Source organism: Diuraphis noxia, unplaced genomic scaffold (genome assembly GCF_037042655.1).
Source record: "Diuraphis noxia isolate RWA-SAM2 unplaced genomic scaffold, SU_Dnox_SAM2 contig0002, whole genome shotgun sequence".
NCBI classification, from domain to species: Eukaryota; Metazoa; Arthropoda; class Insecta; order Hemiptera; family Aphididae; genus Diuraphis; species Diuraphis noxia.
Genome location: NW_028301712.1, coordinates 44,480,039 through 44,504,461, shown reverse-complemented (window position 1 = coordinate 44,504,461; position 24,423 = coordinate 44,480,039). Strand labels below are relative to the sequence as shown.

The 24,423-nt window shown below is 30.5% G+C and overlaps 1 protein-coding gene across 6 annotated transcripts in view; it reads left to right on the top strand.

Moving 5' to 3' along the window:
- LOC107166433 (discoidin domain-containing receptor tyrosine kinase B-like) overlaps positions 1-24,423 on the top strand; it is a 199,843-nt gene that overhangs the window by 95,386 nt on the left and 80,034 nt on the right. For all 6 annotated transcript variants that reach the window (XM_089219550.1, XM_089219552.1, XM_089219548.1 and 3 more), the window contains one exon: positions 24,289-24,394. In XM_089219550.1, coding sequence (XP_089075676.1) covers positions 24,289-24,394 — 106 coding nt within the window. The remainder of the gene's footprint in view (positions 1-24,288; positions 24,395-24,423) is intronic.

Genomic DNA, 24,423 nt, shown 5'->3' with positions numbered 1-24,423 from the left:
TTATATAGTACTCTAGATAAGAAATTTATTGGAAAATAACAATAATGATTATAAGTACTTATATTTTTAGATATTTTTTACATAATTGTTACACATATATACAATAGTTTATATCTAAATCTATAAAATTATGATTTTAATTTAGATTGCTGAATAATAATCACTCATTCATTGATTATATTTTCATTATTCATTAAATGTTTATCTTCAAAGGAAAAATTGGAAAATATCTAGTACCTAATAAAACACAATTACATATAATATATTGTTTATAAGTTATGATAAATTAGAACCATAATTAATAGTATTATCATCAAATATTAGTTGCTATACTATACTTATAGATTCGAACTTGATTAATTGTGTAAGATTTCTGATAGGACGTATAATAGTTCTTCGTGTCGTCGTTGTTTCCCATAACTATAATAGTATTTTATTCATAGAAGTGCAATGATATAATAGCTAATATTTATGGCAGGAGAGGGTGAAAACAATACTGTACACGTCATGTTATTAATAATAACTTATAACAGTTATAACTGTTATTGAAATAATATGTGGTTGGACACTCGAAATCAGTGTGCTTGACTTATCATTTGGTTATTGGTAGAAGAGGTTTGTACCGCTCTACAACCACATCACCCTCTCCAGGCTTGGATCTCTGCATCTATGTGTATTTGGTGTCAAGGTTGATGAGTTTTGAATTAGTTTGTACACGACACGATGACGGCCTTTGATGCGGGTTTTCCGGGAGAGGTAGACGATTTTGATGTTATTTGTGTTATCATGATATGGACTCCACACGACCGGAAGATAGGATGTTTGAACACAAATATAGTATGTATTGTAGTAGGATGGCTGGTTTCAAGATATACGTTCTCAGTATTGGTGTTGATGAAAAATGCATATTAATTCCTTACAGCTCGAGAAAGACTGAACCATTCATAATTTTCCGATAGAGCTTAATTATTTTATGTTGAATGAAAATAATATCTTTTTTGATATAAATATGAATAGTAATAACCTAAATATATCTTTGGATAATACCGAAATTAATTAACTACGTCAAAATTATAATTAAAATAGTAATTTAATATTGATAAATGATAAGCTTAAATAAAATAAATGATATATTTTTCACTGAAATTTAATGACATTCCTAACTGTATAATGTTATAAACTTATAAATTATAATATTACACCTGAACATTATAGATATGTGACAAAATGATGAATAATAAAAGAAACACTTTAAATTAAAAAAAAAAAAAAAAAAACAATACTATGTCCAATGCATTGGTCTTAAAAATAAAAGGTGAAGTAATTTTACATAATTCCAGAAACGGATAGATCCACAATAGTTCCGCTCATACATCCACCATCACCATCATTACCACAGGCTACAGCTAACGCTAATCCTTGTCGACGGTAAAACAAGCTCCCATACATTGCCGCAACTATATTTGCCAGTCGTTGTCGCCAGCCGTGGAGGAGGGAAATTATTACATTATTGCGTGCGTGCGTTCGTGTGTGTGTGTGTATGTTTGCGTGTGTGTTTGCGTGTGCGTGCATGCGGTGTGTATATGGGTGCTGCGAGTATTATATTAATCCGATAAAGGCTTCTCACACGCATGGTCGCCTTTGCCGTATCCGCCGGACACGGTATACCAATTAAATCTGTCCGTCCGAGCCCGGTAATAATCAACTTAACGGACCGGCCACTTCACTCTTCAGGCGGTGTGTTGTTATTACGCCACACACTCGTACGATATTCGTGTAGTCCATTAGTTTGCACACTCGCACACACACACACACAAAGGTTGCGAAGGAGAGTGGAACGAACACAACGACTATTGCCACCGCCTCCCGTAGGCAATAATACGCTTATTTATATAGTGCCGCCGACAGACCTTGAGGCGCCTGTCCCGAATCCCGACCTTTACGGCGTGAATTTCTCCTACTCCTCACCCGCTGGAGTGGACTTATTGAGGCCGTCGGCGCTTTTTGTTTGGACGTCGTCACGACCCTTCCGCCGAAACTGCACTCGCGGCTGCGGTTATTTGAGGTATCGCGGTATACCACGTGAGTGAGTTTGGGGAGAGCAAAACATTGGCTTTCGTCCCGTCTGTTTTGTTTTCGAATTAAATTTGGCTTTATTTTCGAAACGCTTTGTTGAATCCCAGAATATTGACTATTTGAAAGCATAACAAATATTATATTGTTCATTATACGGTACAGTACTATAGCTACGATTTCCGAATTGACACACTACTTAACTTGATATAATATATTATAATAATCAACGATATATAATATAATATGATAGTATCGTGTAAAATGATTTGCACTATTAGTTGTGTGACTTATACGCGATTTACAGTCAGCTTATGCTATAATAGTGCACTAATCGTTATAGTATAAATGCAGTGTTATCTACCTATAATGATTATAAACCAATAGGTTAGTAATAAGATTATTGAATATTAGGTTAGAATTAATGCTTAAAATAGAAAAAAATGCTGCAATTATATAAATAGTTTTCAATTCGTATATACTTGAATACCACAAAAACATTTAACGTAAACATAAATAAAGTTAATCTAATAATTATTTAAAATTAAATGATTGGCAAATTTGTTTGGAATTATACTAAAAATTATGTTAATTAAAATATTTTATTAATATTCTTAGTGCTTTCAAAATCAAGTTATCAAATATAATAATTAACTAAGTATATAAATAACACTTTTAATTTCTACACATTAATATATATCTACATGGTTGTACTATTAACTATGCAAACCTTGTAAAAAAATAACTTGTCATGTGATTTCTGATACATAACTGATATAATAATCAGCGGCCACTGTTAAAACCTAACATTAAAAACTTTTTTGACCTGCATATTTCAAATCATTAAAAACGTTTGCTTGTTTAACGGAAGAACGAAACTTAAAAAAAAAATCGCTATTAATTTATTATTTAAAAGTGTTATACCTACGCTTTATAAGGTTTCAAAGTTCTGACCCAGAAAATTACAATTACTACTAATATGGTAAAGTAACTTTTCGTCACGCATAAGAATTCTCAGAAATTTTGACTAACAATAAAGTCTGAAATTGAATTCAATCTGAAAGTATCTATCGGTTACTATTGTGTACTTAATTATAATTGAATAATATTCAGAAATTTTGACAAATGTATTAGAATTTGATGAAATAATATTAAAACAAATAGTCAGCCCACAAAAGTTGACTTATAGATTTAGTATGTTTTTAATTCTTATACGCTGCACTTTCTCTGAAGTAATAAAAATTAGTTAAAATGATTTTAGTGATTAATGTTGGCGATGAACGTAAGTGTTTATTTATTTAAAATGTTCAGTTAAAATAACACGTCAGAATAGTATACTATATAGTTTATTGAGTTGTTTGCTGTGATGTTAAAAGTTGGTTTTTACATTTGACAGACGCTGTTGCGAATCAAACCATCAGACGATTATATTTCTAGTCTCAATTCTACGATTTTGCGAAACATAATTTAAAATTTAAAAGTCGACGTAACCAGAAATTAGCGTCATAAATAATAGAATAAAAAAAACTAGTAATTGCGTTTGGAATTTGAATTTCATACGTGGGCGAACGGTGTCGAACGTGATGAAAGGATAAAACGGCAAAGAAAAACAAAATGACTCAAGCAAAAGAGAAACTGAAACCATTTTCTCTCTCATTCTCTCTTTCTCACTCACTCTCTCACCCTCATTCCCCCTTTCTGTCTCTTAAGACAGTCGATCTGTGTAGAACGCGAGTATATAAGATATAAATATATATATATATATACATATATATTATTTACTCGACAAATTATTTGCTGTCCATCGATTTTTCACTGGTATAGCGTTACGAAAACTCTATATAAACCCATCCTATCACCCCGCCACACGGGTGATATTTTTAGTTTAAGTTTTTCCAGAAGCGTTTTACGCCCAGCACGTAATAATAATATACGTGTCAGTTATTGTGTATGTGCGTCCGAGATTCGACCCGATTTTGATGTGTGTATACAATATATAGGTATATTTGTATTCAACTCTCGCGTCGGCCCATTTACTGCTGCTCTAAAACGCGGGGATGAACTTCGGTGCCGTCGTGCTGGTGGTGCCGGTGGTGGCAAGGGGTGTGGAAAAAAAGGTCACATTCCTTTAAAAATAATGTTGATGAGTGGGAAAGGGTGGGCAGGCGTACTCTGCTATCATCCTGGGTCTCACCCGCTCCCCACCATCTAACCAGCCACCAGACACACCAAGAATATACACCTCTCCCCTAAACCGGAAACACAACGCGTGAGTGTTTTTATCAACGTTCGGGCGCCACCGCCACCTCCATCGGGCGTGTATGAGACGAAACTCATGTTTTATACTCAGCTCCCTCACGAAACTGCATCGCTCGCACCACCACCACGTGATGGATAGCGACGCGCCGGTGCTTCCTCAGCTACTTCACCTCACCACCCGATCGTTTCAGTCTTATCGAAAATATTTCACGAGACCGTCTCTTCCCCTGACTTCGCCGTTACAACAACCTCCACCACATATCCTAACAGCCACGTCGCGTTGGTCTACCATACGCCCCCCTACCTCACTCATCCATGGCAAACACCATTGCCGATTATTACGAGAGCCGCCTGCACCCACGATGTATAGTGTGATTGATGCGAAAGCAGTTGAAATGCACCACCACCACAGCCTCAAAGTCCCGAACTGTATAATAGGTACTATGATGGTACACGAGCAACTTGCAAATGCGATTATCACGGTCGGCTACTTTTCTTTTTTTTATCACTATAACACGTAAACGATATGGTAGTTTAATACTGTTGCGCGCGTCAAAATAATGGTATAATTAGATGATAAAATGCGTTTTAAAATACCTAAATAACACACCGTTTTGACACTTGAACATCATTTTATACACCGAAAGCGTGTATGAACATTAAAATCAAAATTAACTTCTAAAATATACTTTTATTTGGAATAAAATGAATGTTTACCTTTTAAAAATAGTATAGTTGTAATATCATATTAAAGTATTTGATTAACATCTTGTTTTTGGTATAATTAAAAATGCATATCTACACCCAAATATTTTAATGCAACGTTTTGCATCATAATCAAATTATTGTACATCAAATTATTAATATAATGAATTTAAGCAATACTAATTTTTATAAAATTTAGATTGGCATCAATAAAACGTAAAATAAAAGAAAAATGCCCTATTACACATTTGAATTAGATGATATTATTATTTTTGATATTTTTACTCAAATTATGCAATAATAATATTTTATACATTTCGTACTTTGATCAATAAATTATATATTATACAGAAATAATTTCATACAAATATATTGTATTTCATTAACGGGTTATTAATGTGCATTTAATTAATATTCATACAGAGCATAATATAGTAGGTATTTATTTTATCAGATTATACTTTTTTTTATATAGGTAGCTTTGTAGTTACTTCATGATTTGGTCAGACTTCATTGTATATTGATCGTTTATCTTGACTTCATGTTAAACATACGCAAGGTATTTTGTTTGTACCTTGTGTTTTGCCACTACCAATCGTATTCGTAGTTTGTTTGAATAGTGCGATATATAGACGATATATATATATATATATATATAAACGATTTTTATTTAATTTACGTAAAACGCACCAACAATCCAGGATATCTTTTGAAACATTTTCTATTTTCTCCTCTATTCCTCTGTATACGCCACCGACCGTATTTTTCTCTTTTAACTTTGGTTGACGATATTCTTGGAAAACGGCGGCATGGCAAGCCTTTTTGTGAACAGATGCTCGTTACTAATCAAGAATATTCGTCAAAGCGTTTTACTTCAGAGCTCCGGGGTTTTAATCACGGTACCGGCACAGTATTCTTAAAAGGACCAGAAAATGATTAGAAGTTAGTCTCTCTGCCATTAATGTATTTGTGTGTATGTGCGTATATGATTTACGCGCATCGCGAAAATTCTGTTTTTGCAGTATTTTTAGAAAGCTTTTTGGTCCAGAAACCTTCTGGACGTAGATCGAAGGTGGGTCTGATCATGGTGGTGGTGAAGGGTTGTCTTTTGAGCTGTATCTGCTGGTCGAGTGGGTGTGGTGTGGCGGAAGAGATGTCTTGGCAATCTATCATTTGGCCGACGGACCGACAAATGGACCCAGCAAAAGCGAAAAGTCGGACGACACTGCAAAAATAAAAAATATAAAAACGAAATAAATAAATAAAAAGAGTAGAGGTATTTTTTTCTCCTTGTCTAGATATACGAGACGTGCACCTTCACTTCACCGGCACTCCTCCGGGTAAACGATTATATGTGACCTTTTTGGTGCGTAACGAACCTTTGCAAAGGGCCCGCCGTCGTCGTTGGATACCCTATACAAAATAAACGCATTAGTCATCACAGCTGTACATAATAATAATAATACGATGACACGATATTCCCTTATAATTCTGGTCGCTGGACACATTTTTCTTATATTTTATTAAATAACATTTGCCACTGACTGTTGCCTGTTGCTAAAAGCATCGGTTTCCCTTTCACAAGGTTGGTGCCGCTTAGTCAATTCGTAATAATTTTAACCCCAAAAAATATTCAACAGAGTCTGAAACGAAAAAAAAACATAATAAATGGAGTGTATATTATATTATAGTTACTATCTATCGCGACTTATCGGCCTGACCGATACGTTTTTTTTTAATCGGATTCCATCACGTACACGACGACGGACGTGTTATTATTTATTTCAACCAATCAGTTTTATTTTTTTCAACTTCGTGTCATTAATATTCCTTTACGTTCGGATTGCGTACGGTTTACAAATGATTTTTCATTCTTGAGTAGTGCGCGCCGCCGCGAGAGAAAAAAATATGACAACCACCCGTATAATACTGTTGCTGCTTCTGCACCAGCTAACTAATGGACGCCGATTTGTCAGCACGGAGTTTTGACTCTACTGACGAGATGACTCTTTAACAAAGGACCTTTTGAATTATTACTCACCCCGACTCTCTCAGAATTCCGATGTTCACCACTGTAGCTAGCAAAGACGAAAACTCATTGAATTTTCAACGCATTTTATGTTTTCTCTAGTGAAATATTGAATGATTTTGGTCACACTACGTTGAACGGCTTTGCCAATAAAGTTCAATTACAAACTCTGCGTAAAAGTTTACACAATTTTCGAGGCTATTCCGATTTCACATGGGAAATCTCAAAACTCTATAAGTAATCAAATTTAAGACAAAAGTAAACTTAATGCGATTCTCACCTATAATAGACGATTTCATATTACGTTGTAAATTGTAATCTACGATGATATATAATATAATACCTCATATAGCATAAAAGTGTTTATACCTACTCAAATTGAATCAAATAATATTTCAATAAATAATTTTTAATAATCTATAGACAAAATTCATATATGACAGGTATTTATTTATAAATTAACTAATAATAGACACATTAATTTCAAAAATGTTTAAATTACCTATACATTTATTAAAAATTTAATAATTAATAACATAATTTACATAAATATATAATAGCAATATATTTTAGTATAATGTAAGGAATAATTAAAAAGTTGATTTGAGTGAATTTACCATTTATTATTATATTATTAGTTAAACATTTAAAATACATCATCTTTGAGAATTCTATAAGCTTAGTCTACCTTATTTTATGAGTTATGACCAACTGTAAATGCTTCAAATAATTTCAATTATCACTTTGAAAAATTTCCATGTTGATTGTGCACGTTTTTATGTTTCTTTTTCAGTTGTGAACACTTTATTTTATAGTTTAATACTCTATTCTTGTTTTTCAAATTGTATCTAATCGATTTTATATAGTTTATTTTCAGTGAATCTAAAATAATTAATGATGATTAGTGATCAGCGTCGTTACAATTATATTGAATCACTATTATAGTATTTAAATAAATTAACATTTTTATTTTCAGTACTTATATTAATTTTCATATTATATTGTAAGCTCTATAATTTTCATGAAATTTAAATAGGTAGTTTTAAAAACGTAATTCAATAATATGTTACAATCTCAAACATACCTAGTTTGCCTGAATACAAAGTATATTTTAGAAATAAATTAATATATTTTTTATTTTAAGGAATTTAAACTTATTATATTGAGCATTATAGGTTTATATTTTACAACAGATAATTTTAAAAAAGAGACGTTAATCACGTTATTTCGATTATTCTTTATTGTAATACAATGATCATGTAAATACAATGTTTTCAAATTTAATAATCGTATATCCGATAAATCGCCAAATGTGTGATGTAAAATGCTTCACAAAATAAATAAGTTTTAATCTATGGACGATGCGCGTTATTTTTGACATATCAATCGAACTGTTCAGGAAATAGATAGAATAAAAGTTTTAACTGATCACATAAATAACTGTCAATAATTATTAGGCACCTTTAATAACAATTAATAAATTATGTGTGCACTCTAAGAATAAACTGAAATTATTAATGCAGAACGTGCTTGGGACCAACAGAACATTGACATCGTGAATTACAAAGTGAATAAATTGTATATCAAATTTACGGAAGTCTAATGTGTACCATTAACCCAGTGAAAGTTCATTAAACGGTAATGGCACGTAATGGTGGTGGAGGTAAACGCGTCCGCGGTGGCAGGGTAAAGTGTAGTTTCTCGACGTTTACGGTTTACATAACAAATGCGTTTTGTGTTTTCACCCGACAAATGTGAGAGTAATACAGTTTCAAGTTTTTGGCCGGTTTTTTGGTTGTGAAGGAAGCCTGGTAGTAGCAATAAAAATCTTCGTCCAAACACGATCTGCGTATACCGTGACCAGCTAGGTTACAGAAAAACATTTAATTGTTGCAATATATTAAAACATAACTTTAAACACTTAGTAATAGTTGAGAAATCGTTGGCTCAGAGTATGACACCTATAGGTTCTTATTTTTATTTTAAATTACTGTTAGGTACGTGTAAACAGTAGGCATACCAAAAATCACAATATAATTAAACTTATCATTAACTCTTGTAACTTAAAATTGTATCATAAAATTAATATTAGGTTGAATAAAAATAATGTCAAAATATATTTTGAACCATGTAAAATACTTCAAAATAATTTTGGAGACTTGGACACATATCAAAAGTGGGCCATTGATGTTACAAGCATAAAACTACATGAACGATAAAATATGAATAAATTAATTTAAGGGTTTTTTTTTTTTTTTGAAACAACGTAAAAATATTTAAATATTTATATTAATATTTCAAGTGAATAATATATGAGTGTTTATTTCAAAAACCATTAATAATTATTAACTATTGAAAAGCATAGGTATACCAAGTGTTATTATAATCCTGATAAAATATCCACCCGTATGGTTTTACAAAATCAAATAGATTTTTTAATTTTTTACGATTTTTTAAAACGAGTAATTATTAAAACGTCAATGAATAAATAATTGGAAATCGAGATAAAATAATATATATTACCTATACCGGTATAGTTTAAATACGATGTAATCCCTGTAAATTGTATTGCTCTAGCTTTCAAGGATGTTTTTTTTAAATACATTTTATATTAATCCCAGTTTGTACATTGCAAACTGCAAAGCATTAATCATTTTGTCGATTCGCATTTAGGAATTTAAAGTCCGGCTTTCATAAAATTGATTTAAAGTTTTAAATACTATCGGGATTTTGTGTTTAACATATTATACTGATATAGACATCCGAGGTACGTATTTAATTACAACATAATATAAATTGTGTTTCAATGCAAAATGGCCGATATATCTTAAGCATTATAAACTTGAAGTAAATTTCTTCGGGGCGTCCTTACCCACGTAACTAGTGACATAAAATTATATTTGACGAGCTTTGAGACAACAAGACTCACGCGATCTGGAGAGACATTGGATTTTTGAAGTAAGCCCACCAATATAATATTATATGTGTACATATAGGTGTTTGGAAATTGGCGTCATCATTCATGTAGGTATATACTATATTTTTACATTATTTATTATACTCCGATTTCGATCACGCTTGAGAGAGGAGGTCATCGTCAGAACGAGTATATAAAATATATTTACGTCAAATCAGTTCAAAAATATCATGAAGACTCAAGTCGGAAATCTCGACGTGAATAAAATTAATATTATTATATTATATTATATTTTATATACTAATATGACGGGAACGGTTGGCCTTTTTCGTATTCCCTTCTTCGATATACTTACCTACATATATAATATTATACACGGTGAAATAAGTTCTCTCCGACCCAAATGCCACGGCGTCGTCTATCCCTCCCCCTCAACAACACCACTACTCATCACCACGGATGGTTAGCAAATGGTGGCAAACCGCCTCCGTTCGATCATTCAACGTACGATCGTAAATCGGAAAACCCATCGGGCGTAGCCAGTTTAACGTTATGCTATTTTTCGCAAGACGGTTGTATGCGTGCAACACTGTATATAATAATAATAATAATACGAGAAACGTGTTATATTTTACTATTTTTTCTACCTCTTTTCCATTACACACCGACACACGTTGCGCACTTGAAGTACACGTATTTGATTTATTCTGCCACTGACTTTGCGTGATCCTCTTATAGCGCACCAATAACAGAACATTGACGTAGATAGTAACTAGAAAGAATATTATTCTCATATTCTATTATTGGCCTCGAGAAAATCGACTTACGATTCAGTTACGGTCAGCAGTTTGGACAGAAATATTATAATTTTACGATAATCGTGCATAGTATATACAATTCAATGTAATTATTGAATTCGAAAAACTTATTTCAGTTTTTTTATAGTAATTATTATGGTCATTCAGTTATTGACCAGAAAAAAATTTCAAACATATTGTTCATTTCATAAACTCTTCAGAATTAATGCACTTTTACATCAAAAATCGTTATCGTATGTATTTATAGACATTTGCTTTCAAATGTATAATAAATAATAATATTTAACTTTTAGCCTATACCACCTAGGTATTCAAGGTAAATCGCGATTCCGATACGCAGTGGTGTTTTGATACGTTCTATTTAATGCACGTTTCTCTCTAATATTAGACGGCGTATCGTGTAGGCAAAATAGATACAGATTTGTATCAAACTCATATTAATCTACAATTATTATTAATGCACTCATTATTCAGTATCACATAAAACATAATATTATCAATACATTATTTAATTAAGATATTTGATATTATTTTGACAGTTGATCGATTAATAAACTTTGATAAGTCTCGTAGAGTATTTCAGTAATAAAAATTATAAACTACAAAATATTTGAAGTCCTGGATATACATAAATCCGTAAGTATTTATGATTCGACGACCAAAAAGTTATTGAAAATATTGTCACGCCTTTAGTATAGCTATTAAGCAGTTTCGTCGGCGTCTAAGGAAATGGTCAGAGAGAAAAAACAAATAGTATGCTGACATCCTGTAATATATTTTATTTGGTTCACGTTAATATCACATATTAAATAATAAATATTATTACCAAACTATTACAAACACTTAAATACCATAAAATCACATTTGCGTGTTTCACAACTCGATCTCGACAAAATTGTATAACTATTTTAATGAATTTTTTGTAAAAATGTATAAAGTTGGGATTATTGTACACCACAACAATAATAATTGTTGTAAAGTTTTACAACGTTTATGTCGATATGGTTTACAATTTAAAATCGCGTGTACTTTCGACGTTATAACACACGATCACGTACTAATATAGTATAGGTATATGTTTTAGACTTTTAAAAAAGTCATATGAAGTTTCATTTAGAACAGTAAATGTTGTCAAATTATATTATATTTTAACGTGACAAATATTTCAAACTAATAATGCAATTCAATATGCATAACTTAGAAACATCCTAAATTCACATTAATTAAATTTTCTCATTAAAACAAAGGTAACTTTCATTAATAGACTCAATAACAATATTTTCAAACCGTATTTTAATAAGTTAATCAAAAAATTATATAAACTATATTTAATATAGTCAATTATACGATGACAAATAATAATGCATTTGATATTCGTGTATTAAGGGTTAAACTCGAATAAAAATATATAATAATATATTGGTTAGGTCACATTTGTTATTAGTGGTACCTTTGGTAAATTACTAAGAAATAATTTTTATACCAAATGATTATAATAGCTATATATTAATATTATTGATTTTTTTTTTTTTTGTAAGCAAATATTGTGTAATATTGTAATTTAATCCAATATTACTATGCATATATTAATATAATGCCATTTAATTAAAACTAATTAAATGTGAAAAACACTTTACTGCAGTCTGAAACACCAAATTTGAATGTTACTGGTTTTAAAATTAAATTTTAGTTATGTGATAATAATACAGCTTTACACAATTAATAAAAGGCATAATAATAAAACAATAATCAATAAAAATATTTACGTTTTTTGCAACTCCTCACCTATTGACTTAAAAGTTTATAATTCAGAGAAAATATAAAATCAGATATTTAGCCATATAAATAAATCGTATAATTTATTTGTAATTTTCAAATCAGAATATTTATGGCCCTTAGTCAAATGAACGCTGTTCGTAAGATGTATCAATAATTTTTGTCAGAGCTGTCGTATCATTATAATTTAATAGAGTTTTAAAGATTCTTATATGTATTTCTATGCTTTCAAAACCGATAAAAATTAATTCATAAAAGAGCAATTTATTCCGATCAATACCCATAAACTGTCGTATTCAATTTTCACTTGAATGAATTTAAAGGAGTCATATACTTAATTTACTCTAATTAAAACCGTAATTCATGACGTTTTTAAAACCATTAGCTAGAATAGGTAGGACAGTTAACAGTATACCATTAGCAACGAACTATAGGAACATAGCAACCTATAATAAGTATTAAACAGATTTGAAAACTAACTAATTGATTGAAAATTCTCAGGAAAATACTGGTATTTGTTTATTTTTATTAATCAGAAAACAAATTATAATATTTAACTTTTATATTTTATACTAATATGCATATCTACATAATATTTTATGGTTGTAAAAACATCGCATTAAATAACTAATATAGCTATTAATAATTATATATATATATATTTTTTTTTTATTAGAAATAAGGCTTCGACATCGCCGGTCATTAGCCTGGAGTAGGTTTACAGTGTAAAAGAGATATAAGTAAAGTTAAAAAGAAAAAAAGGTTAATTACAAATTTTTTGGTCTTAAAAATACGGAATAGGATTTATACAATGTTAAAATTTATTCATAAGGTTAGTATTGGTTAGAAATAAGATAATTTTAGTGATATTTTTTTTCATTAAGTGCTTCTTCCATATTCGGTGGTATTCCCAGGTGGTTTTTTATGTGGTGGTATTTTTTGCAATGTATTATTATGTGTTGGACAGTGAGGTCAGCGTGGCATTCATCACAGGTGGGTGGGAGACTTTTTTTGATGAGGAAGGAGTGAGTTGAGAATGTGTGTGAATTATATTATTTTTTACATATATTGTATTCTGTATATACGTGACCATGGAATAAAGATCAGCTCGAATCAAAAGTAGAGGCCTTATACAACCAGGAGAATAGGGGGGGTATGGAAACATAGGAATTTTTTATCAGCCAAAAATTCACGAATGGACAACGTTAAGTGTGCTGACGCATTGCATGATGAAGAATTCATATTCTACTTCGCCATTTTTCTGGCCGATTCTACTCTGTCATACGTCGTGTATTAATACGTCTTAGTACTTATGCTTGACTGAATGTTTATTCACGGAGTACACATTTTCGCTACGACATAATCGTTCCTGTATGACGACCATCTTCCAGAACATGGATCATCTTCATTTGATTGTTGCCCATCCTTGAAACGTTCAAACCACTTACAATTCATGGAACGACTATAAACCGTATAAACGAATCATCCCCAAAAGCAGTTTCCATAATATTCCATATGTTTTCGTTGCATTTCTACCAAGTTTCAAATAAAACTTGATGCACATACATTGTTCGTCGACTTTGGAAGTCTAGTCGAAAACAGCGAACGAAACAAACAGACTACATGTAATGTTAAATGTTGGTTAATATGGCGACTTCAAGTCACGTTTAAAATACTCACGTGAATAATACATCTATTTATAATTCAAAATGTTTTTTTGAGTAGATTAGTCGAAATAATATTTGTTCTGGTACTTTTTTTAACAGATATCGTGATAATAAATAAACTGTTAACAAATTACACTGAAACCTATGATATTATTATTATTAATATTATTACTATCACCATCGAATCGTCGTCCTATAAAACAATAAATTAGGTATTATAATAACATTGCGAACCGGTGGTAAATCGCTCAGACCTAACGTCCCGTATAATAAATTTACATTAATAATAGTAATAATAACAATGTTACACGCTCCTCACACCGTCGCCTTAAATTGTAATATAATTATAATAATCACACCAGTCCGCGCTGTCGCCACGACAGTGTGCACGGTCGACGGGGCCCAAAGAAAAATTAGGTACGTCGGTGGCCGCCTTCACTCGACACTAAATATATTCATTGACGGCGGCGATCGGCATAATAATATTACCATCACAATATTGGTATAAACGCGCAGCTGTGACTGTTTTATAATAATATTATAAAACGCCCCCGGCAAAAACAGTCATCACAGCATTACTGCAGTCACCTTCGTCGCTGCAGATATTGTAATTTTTCATTATTATTATGATTGAGACTGTTAAATTATTACTATTATTGTCATTTTATCTTCATCGCCATCATATATAGCGTGTATATAATAATATATGTATATTATGCATGATAGGAGAGGTCTGCGAAATCAAAACCCCGAAAAGAGTTTACGCTCGGAGACGGGCGATGCTGTTATCATCATCATTATTATTATTATTATTATTATATAGCCGGGCGCGAACGACGTCGACGGGATTTGAATTTAAATCGAGCACGCCGACAACGACACCCGCCAACACACGCGTCGGGTGTAAAAGAACAACAAGACAAAAATCACCGCCTTTGCCTACCCCCACCCACCTACCCACCACACACACACACACACACCACACAATCGCTTGTCGACCACCACTATAGGATTCTGCCGGGGGCGAACACCCGTATACATAGCTATGTATGCAAATCCTCCAGATTAATTATTCATAAAGGAAATTAGAACGTAGCGCACAAACGCGACTGGAAAACCGGTGTGTATATATATGTGCGTGTGTGTGTGTGTGTGTGTGTGTGTGTGTGTGTGTGGGTACACCTTGATTCAACCATATACCCGGTATATTGTGGACAATCCGTAGAGTTCGTGGTTACCATCGGGAAAGAGATACGTATCTAATATGACATCTCTGCAGTAACACGGTGATAATGATTCGTTTGTTCTCTCATAATAATTGCAACATTTCTCTTCAAAAACAGTTCGTTTCTAATAAATATTAATGTTTTCTGAATTTTGTCTGACGATTCGCGAGATTTGTGACTTAAGTAAATTTTAATTCACTAATTTTAATAATTTTATATCATAAACGTAATTACAAAGTTTTATGTTTTTTCAACGTAATATACTAAGTACACATGAACAATCATCATATTTTAGAATTTTAACCGCTATAACCATAATTCTACGCAAATTCTCCAAAATCCCTTATCAGCATACGTAGTGTTTTTTTTTTAAATTTTTTATCTTATTTTTCATCCTATAATAGATATAGAATAGTTTTTGCGAAATGTTTATATTTAAAATGTTTAAATAGATAACCTATATGAATTTTGGGTTTTGTAATTTTAATACAACTTCAAAATTATATATAGTATAATAAGATATTTTTTCATCAAATTCAGTCATTTTTGGAAAAGTCTTTACGTGAAATTTATAAGCACATTAATATTAAATCATAGGCATATATTATTATTATTATACAATTTTATATTACTTTCCTATAATATTATATTATAATGATGTAGTGATTGAAAAATAAAATTTCAGAAAATGCGTTCGTGGGTTTTTTCCTATTATCCCGTATTCCCGTCGTTAAAAACTATTAGATTTCATTTTCCGACACAGCTTCCGGCTATGACTTTTAGGTATATCATACGCGATTTGTGGTGCTTGGGTGCGTGGGTGGGTATATATAACATTATCATCCACGCGCGAGCCCTCATCGGGTTGTGTCGACGCTCGCTAAAAATAAATAGCCAATGACTTTTGATCAAAAAACGCATTTCATCCCGAAACGGTCCATTTGATTTCAATACACTCACCGTGTGCGTATTTACTTTCACTACACCTTTGTACAATATAATATATTATATGTTTATACTGTTATGTATATGTATAGTATTACACATTTTGTGCGGTCCACTGGGAGTTGCGCTGCTCTGAAAGAATTGAATTTCTCTCTCACTCTCTCACTCTCACTCTATCTCTCTGATACTCCCTCTGTATGTTGAACATCTCTTGATAAATGTATTGTCACGTGTATTAGCTCGTGCAATTTCATGTTTTCGGTGTATATAACTATACGCCACATGTAGTATGTCCGCAGCTGACCACGGATGTGTATCGATTTCGTGCATTATAAGTGTTGATTATTTTTCCATCCCGAACCATAAGTTATACAGTATATACATATATTATATTTATGACCGTGAAGTTAAATGTTGTTGAAAACTGCTATAATACTGCAGATGCTCGAAATTCGTGAGAGTTGAGTGATCATTGCGCGCGCTTCCGAATTATTTCTGTTTCACGCCGGCAACGCGGTGAATTTTAAAATAGACAAGTAACTTTTCGTTGGATTTTCCATGCGCTGTGTGGATTTTTTTAATTTAGTTGTGCTATATTCTTTATTAATTTTTATGAATAAAATACAACGTTCAAAACGATCCCAGCCAAACTAGAGGTAAATTTAATTCATAATTTTAAAACGCTTAACGTTATTTATAAATATATAATTTATTTGATTTTTGAGAATTTCGTGCATAATTTATCTGATAACTCCTACAACTTTCAAGCCCTGTTATTATCATAATTAATTCTTAAATATTTTCAAATCAGACTACTCCCTATATATTATGTATTTAAATAAAACTTAAAATGTACTCAATAATACGAATTTTTTACATAAATATTATATTTTAATGTTTGCAACATTTATTTTTTTACTGGATTGACTTGAAATCAATATGGTATAACATAAATATTATATAACTGTATCAGTCAATTTTCTTGTTTCAAAATAAATAATGAATATTTGAATTTCATTTTACGTGTCAAATTATTATTATTGACTTTAAGATTATTTTTTTCAAATAACGTTTATATTATAACCGTATATAATAATATAATAATATAATTCTTTAAGTTTGTTTTTTTATTATAATATGTTTACAATGCAAATTTTTTTAAGCAAGAACTAACCATTTTTTCTATTTAAAAATCGAAATAAACTGTTCATACCTAATAATTGAACACAATATTGTTATAAATACGAAACTCGTCTTTTTTTCATAATTATTTGATATTACGTACATTATATTTTATAGAATAAATATTTGAGTATTTTTTTTTTTAATCTGACAGCGTTTTTAGGAAACCTTTAAAAGGTCAAATGTGCATAACATTAAACGCCGTAAAACATTAGTAACATTCGGGTGATTAAAAATATATAAAATGCTAATTAATCTGACCATGTCGTGTTGTCCTATGAATTATAATATGCAATGGCATTATTAAGTCATAATAATGGAAATAAGTAAATTATTATCGCGCACAAATAGATTTATTGTCCAATAACACGTTCGCATGACTAAAGTAGTACATATTATACAGTATATACATAATTTATTACATAAAACTCTTGATTAGAGTAACATAATTCCAAAAATAAAAAAATAAATAATATACATTATTATTATACATAAACGATCATTATACTATCATACCACAGGGTACAGTTTGATTGTCAAATGAAGTAAATTTAAACGATTCTTGATGTATAAATAAAAGCCATTTACCTATCTTAAATCATTGTTCATGTACCTGTATATGTATTATATATCTACACGTCATATATATTATTTATTGGCATTCGACAAACTTTTCAAATAAAGACCTCGAGTTGGCACGATAATATTATTGCTTTTTGAAATTACTTGATGATAATAATAATATTATAATACGACATTTTCAGCGATCGATATAGCATTGCGTTGACATGCATAAATCATTCATAAATAATTACATCGGAAACCCCAAAAACCAATGTACCTATCATGTTTTCACTTACTCGGCAGAACATGGACGAGGAACAACAAAACGTCGGCGAGCGAGAGCGTTCTAATTAAGACTGTTTATTGAGCACAACGCACAAGTCGGTAATCGCACAGTGCGTCGATACCGATGATTATAAACCATTACATAATGATATAATAACTTCATTAATATTATAATTAATTACGTTACATACATGACAGTACCTATATAATAAAATTGCTCTCTTAAAACACTCCTTACACAATCATATTACAATTACTATAACTATAACTATTATTATTATAAGTTATTATATAGCAAAACGGTCGTTGTTAATAGTATAATATCTTGACATTCATCAAAAATTCAAAACTATTAATACATCGCCGACGGTTTCACAAACTCTTCGGGGGTAACGTTTTCATTTTCAATGCCTATTTACTGAGGTTTATTATTTAGACATAACCCATTCATTCGAAAGAAATTAATAATTGAAAACTGATAGAATACTCCACATTGGTAAGTGATGCGACACAGAATCGATTTTTAGTTTTTTTGGAAACGTTCCTTTATTTTTGAATACCTAGTCACATAAACCTGCCGTTTTTGCATATTATTAATATTATAAATTATAATATAATAAATAAGTACATAATGATTTTATTATTCTTACATAGAACTGTTTTAATTTTTTATCGTAACATTTTCTACCTCAGTAACCTACCATAAAAGTACATACGTAGCTGTCGAGAAAAAAAACAGTTATTACTATTATGAAATTTCAATTTTAATTTAATAATATTAATGTCACTCATTGAATGTCTTATGTTCTAAAATCAATATCTGAAACAAGTATTAAATCTTTTGCTAAAATATAATATAGTGACACTCTAAATGATTAGGAGTCAGGCACTATAAATTAATACTTATTAATTAATAGTGAATACGAATACTAAATGTAATATTATTTCGAATGGAGAAATCAATGAATACATTACCATTCAGTTATGGAAGTATTAAAATTACAAATGGATTCCAAATAAACACATATAATACTAAACATTTAAGATACCTAACCTGTTATGTAAACTATGTTTTACCTATTATTTAATAGTATAAAATTAAAATATTTAATTTAAGCTTATTATAATAATAATATATTGTTTAAGGTAAAATGTATAAAAAATATTATAATCATATTAGTTTAATAATTAAAACAAAAAGTTTAAAAAAAAAACGAATCAAATTTGATACATCACATGTAATGATAACACCACTATGTGTAATAACTGATAATATAATAGAGAATAAACTAGTGCAGTCAATTTATAAAATAGGATCGTAAATAAATTATAACGGTTTGGACGTTTCTGTGAGTAAGTGATGAACAAAAAACATTATTTTCCAAGAGTCGAATACGAAGGGTGGCTCTTAAAATACGTGCTTGGAATACCACATATAAGTGCACCTTAATTTTTGATAAGAAATCTAAGACCAGTAGCAAAGTGCAGCAGCTTTATAAACAACATTTTTTTTTTTTTTTGTGGAATCGTTCGTAAACCTTATCGTTTTGATAAAATATAGTATAGTCGCCTACACGGATATGTTAGCCGTTAAAAAATAAAACATGAAAATAAATAAAGAAAAGTACCGTGCCACGTTCCTCTTTATACGCGCGCGACCGTTGTAAATCACATACAGACCTATACAATATTATATGTAGGTACATGTGTAATAGGTATTTTTGTTTTTACGAATCGTATAATTTTACGACTTTTTCCTCTTCCTCTCGTAGCAGTGTGACGTGATTTGGAGGGTAGTTAGGGGTGCCTGGTGTGTATGTGTATAAAGTATTATATATATATATATGTGTGTGTGTGTGTGTGTGTGTATATATATTATATCTAATCGGACCTCCAAACGAGAGTAGGTTTGTGACATGCAACGGGAAAACGACACGCAAGGCATAGCCTATAAAGTACATAGAACTATATTTCCCTATCCATAGTATATTATTATTACTATTATTATTATAATAATACACGATGCATATTGTGTGTGTGTGTGTGTGTGTTTGTGTGTAGAGATATATTTTTTCACCCTCCATCCATACCATATGATTCACAATCCATTAATTTTGCCATGTATAATCACCTCAAGCCATACAATATAACTTATATTTTATAGGTAAGTTATGCGCTTGCATTACGCATATCGTTGGTTTCTTCAGTTTCTTGTCGAAAATTGTGACTACTTAAGTGTAATAGAAGTTTTGAAATTTAGATAGAAAATTTGCCGATTCATATATTACTATCTTTTTATACTGACTACTGGTATAGATACATAAACACAAATATTGTTAATCAGTTAAACCAACATTTACCTACGACGGATTAAGAGTATACAGAATACATATCATTATCATATAATGTGAGTACAATAAGCAAACACAAAACAAGGGTTTAGCTCAATTTCACCACAAATCTATGGCTAAACGTTAAAAAAAACCAACATAATAGTACAAAATAGTTGTATGCTGTAAATTCCATGACCTAGTCGCTTTCGGCAGTCTTTAGGAAGGATCGATTGGGTGACATTAAAATTATGAGTCCCAGATGTACTATATTTCATAGTAGAGACGCTATTATATAAAGTACCTTCCACAATGAAGCCGTCAAAAAAATTGTTGTAAAACTGTAAAGAACGTTTAATAACAGTTTGAATATAGGAGAAACTTTGTAAAAAAATTATCCGTTCTATTGCGTTTTAATTTTTAAGTAATACCTAAGATATCAATGATGGTAATCATTCAATCGATGTTGATACTTTTGAAAAATGTCTGACAATATCAAAGCCCTTTGATATAATGATCAAAAAATTAACCATTAGTGACAAATACGATTATTTACAAATGTTAAGAATACTTATTCAGAAGATATACAGCCGTACAAAGCAATTATAATATGATAAAATCATAATATTATCCATACGATTTTGATGTACCTACGTGATATTCACATCAAAACTAAAAAAATGTAACTTCACCGTATTGATGTAATTAATAATTCTGCGTTGAATTCAAAGGATTTAAAAAGTTTATGCCAAGACGAGGTAATTAAAAAACAATAGAAATCATAATAGGTTTCACCCTTGAAAAAATGTTCAGCAAACTCCGAAGAAACGTAAAGTTTAATTTATTCGGTCTTATTATAAAGGACCAGCGGTGAAGGACAATAGCGAATAACTAGCGGTGCACACGAATATTTGTTTTTCCCCTTGAAATTACCAACACAAAGAAGATCATTATACGTTCGGGACCTTACAAGATTTCGAAGCATTTTCACTCATAACCACGTAGATTCCAAGTGGCATTCCTTGGAACATTACAGACAAAACACTTCATTCCAGTGCAGTCTCTAAGATGTCTACCTGGCGCGTTTGATGACGCTCTCGATGCCCAAAACTTTTCAAAGATGTATAATTATTCAAACAACAAAATCTTAACTTGGACTGTACTTTTGTGTCAATCAAATCTACTCTTGTTCATCCTTATTATATTTAATAATAGTTAATAAAATAAAAGTAGAAAACTAAAACCGAAATTCTAATGTTGGCCAAACTTACTAATATAATTACTAGCGTATTGAAATAAACCGAATACATAAAATATTTACTTAGCTAAAATCGTATTTTTAATTTATTTTATTAATTATTACTACTGATATTACTTCACAGAAAAAATTGCAATATTAGTAATTTAATCTCCACAAAAACAAAAATAATATTAAACAAATGGTAGATTATAATAATTCCATTTTTCCATTTTGAAAAAAGGTGTTTAAGGAATTTGAACCAGTAGTTAATTAGTTTTATTAAGACGAATATAAATATTATATGACATGAGACAACTAGATTGACACACCAATATAGTACCCCAAAAAATGTTGGTCCGCTACTCTGAATATTTATAAGTTTTAACTAATCAACTACACGTTTGAAATTCAATTTTTATGTAATAAATTACTCCGAAAAATATTTTACTTCGAAGTATGAAACTAAAAATGTATGTTACTCACCAAAATCGCCATGATTTACATAGATACCTACATACTTATTAAATATAGAATAAATCTCAGCAAAAAAGTTCCAATCTTCTTGAATCAAGAATGTTCAATAAATCAAGGGTGTTTAAAAAAAAAAATGTGTATCTTGTCATTCGAAGTAATATATTATTATTAATACGTAATATTGTAAGGTAAATCTTAAGAAAAAAACAAATTTTTAGAAGACAGTGATTACATCATTTTAAAACGTTGACAAAACTGGCATTTATACTGGAACCATAATCATGATATTATATTAATGTATAGACCATACCCTACAATTAGACAAGCAATGAATGTATGGGAAACATCACAACGTTGAGGGCACTCGTTCTTTACTCGTTTACACGATATGTATGATAGTGCGGGACAGCATAATATGTAGAATGTAGATAATAGATATATAGATAGTTAAATTTCGTTCTCAAGACAACCTACGTCACTACGAAATGTTTGCACGCCGCTCGTAATGGTATTGTTATACACAGGAAGTTCTTGTCTAGTGATATGTTTAAGGTATATTGGTATCTACGACGAATATAAAGGAAAATTGCATTTTTTTCGGTTATTACATATTCAATTGTTTGCAACACTGTTTGACTGAAACTTGATTATCATATTAGTACAGTAAAGCGATTTTACGGAAAAATAATGCAATTTTGAAGTTACTATACGGTTATCTAATATTTTAAAATGTTGGCAACACAGCTATTAGGAGGGACATTTAACGTTGGACGTTAAATACGTAAACGTTCCGCTGTCCTCTATGGAAGTTTAAAGTATTTACTTAAAAACGTATACGTATATCATATATCAGCTAATATAATAATATAAAACAATAATAATCTATTATATTTTATAAATTATTTATTATTTAGTGAATTGTATTGCTCTTTGTTTTTGTTTTAATTTACCTGGCAACGCTGTAATTTCATTATGTGGCGAATTCTACCAATTTAGTTCAATTGCAAGCAGCGTAAAATGACTCAATTAATTATTATGTTCAAAATTAAGTTAAATATTTAAAAAATTGTTTTTGATGAACTCCAAATAGTAAACAAGTTATATTTTCAAAATATTTGGTGTAAACATTTAAATAAATCAGCTTGTATACTAGAAAAAGATTATTTAAAACGATTCTAACCTAAACCAGGTATTACATTCAAAAATTATTAAATTATAAATTAACTGACTGTGTTGGATACATAAATAATGTATAACAATTTCAATAAGTATAATGTGAATCATATAAATATTTTATATACGAAAAAAATTATAAATCACATTTTATATTATTATATTTTTATACATACGAGTTTGTTTTTAATTTTTTTTTCTTTCGTGAAATATATGGAGTACAAACTTTGTGAATAATATGAAACTTAATAAACAGTGAACGACATTTCTATCATTCGACGTTTATAAACGATAAGCATTAGTTTGTATTAGATTTTCAAAAAAAAAATCATATGTGTTTCTTATTTGCTCACTGTCATCTGTGCCATGAAGTTGTAAAAAGTTTTGACGAACATTATTTTGGTAAACTCACTTCTTTCGGGTCGGGTTATTACCAGAATTCGCAAGTTATTTACAATGTTTACGAAATTAAAAGTTTTTTTTCCAGACCGTTATTTTTATACACGTCACGTGAAAGTTACATACAGTTCTCTTTAGACATGACGTGATTTCATATATCATGTTTTTTAAATCTGTAAAAACTTCAAAGACGATTATTAATCATTTTTTTTTTCCTTTGTTCCAGGAGAATGCGATGAAGCTTTGGGTATGGAATCCGGTGCCATCCCAGATTCGGCGATCACAGCTAGTTCGTCATATAACGTGCCGAATGTTGGACCCAGCAACGGGAGGTGAGAACGTACCTTATAAAATCAATGTT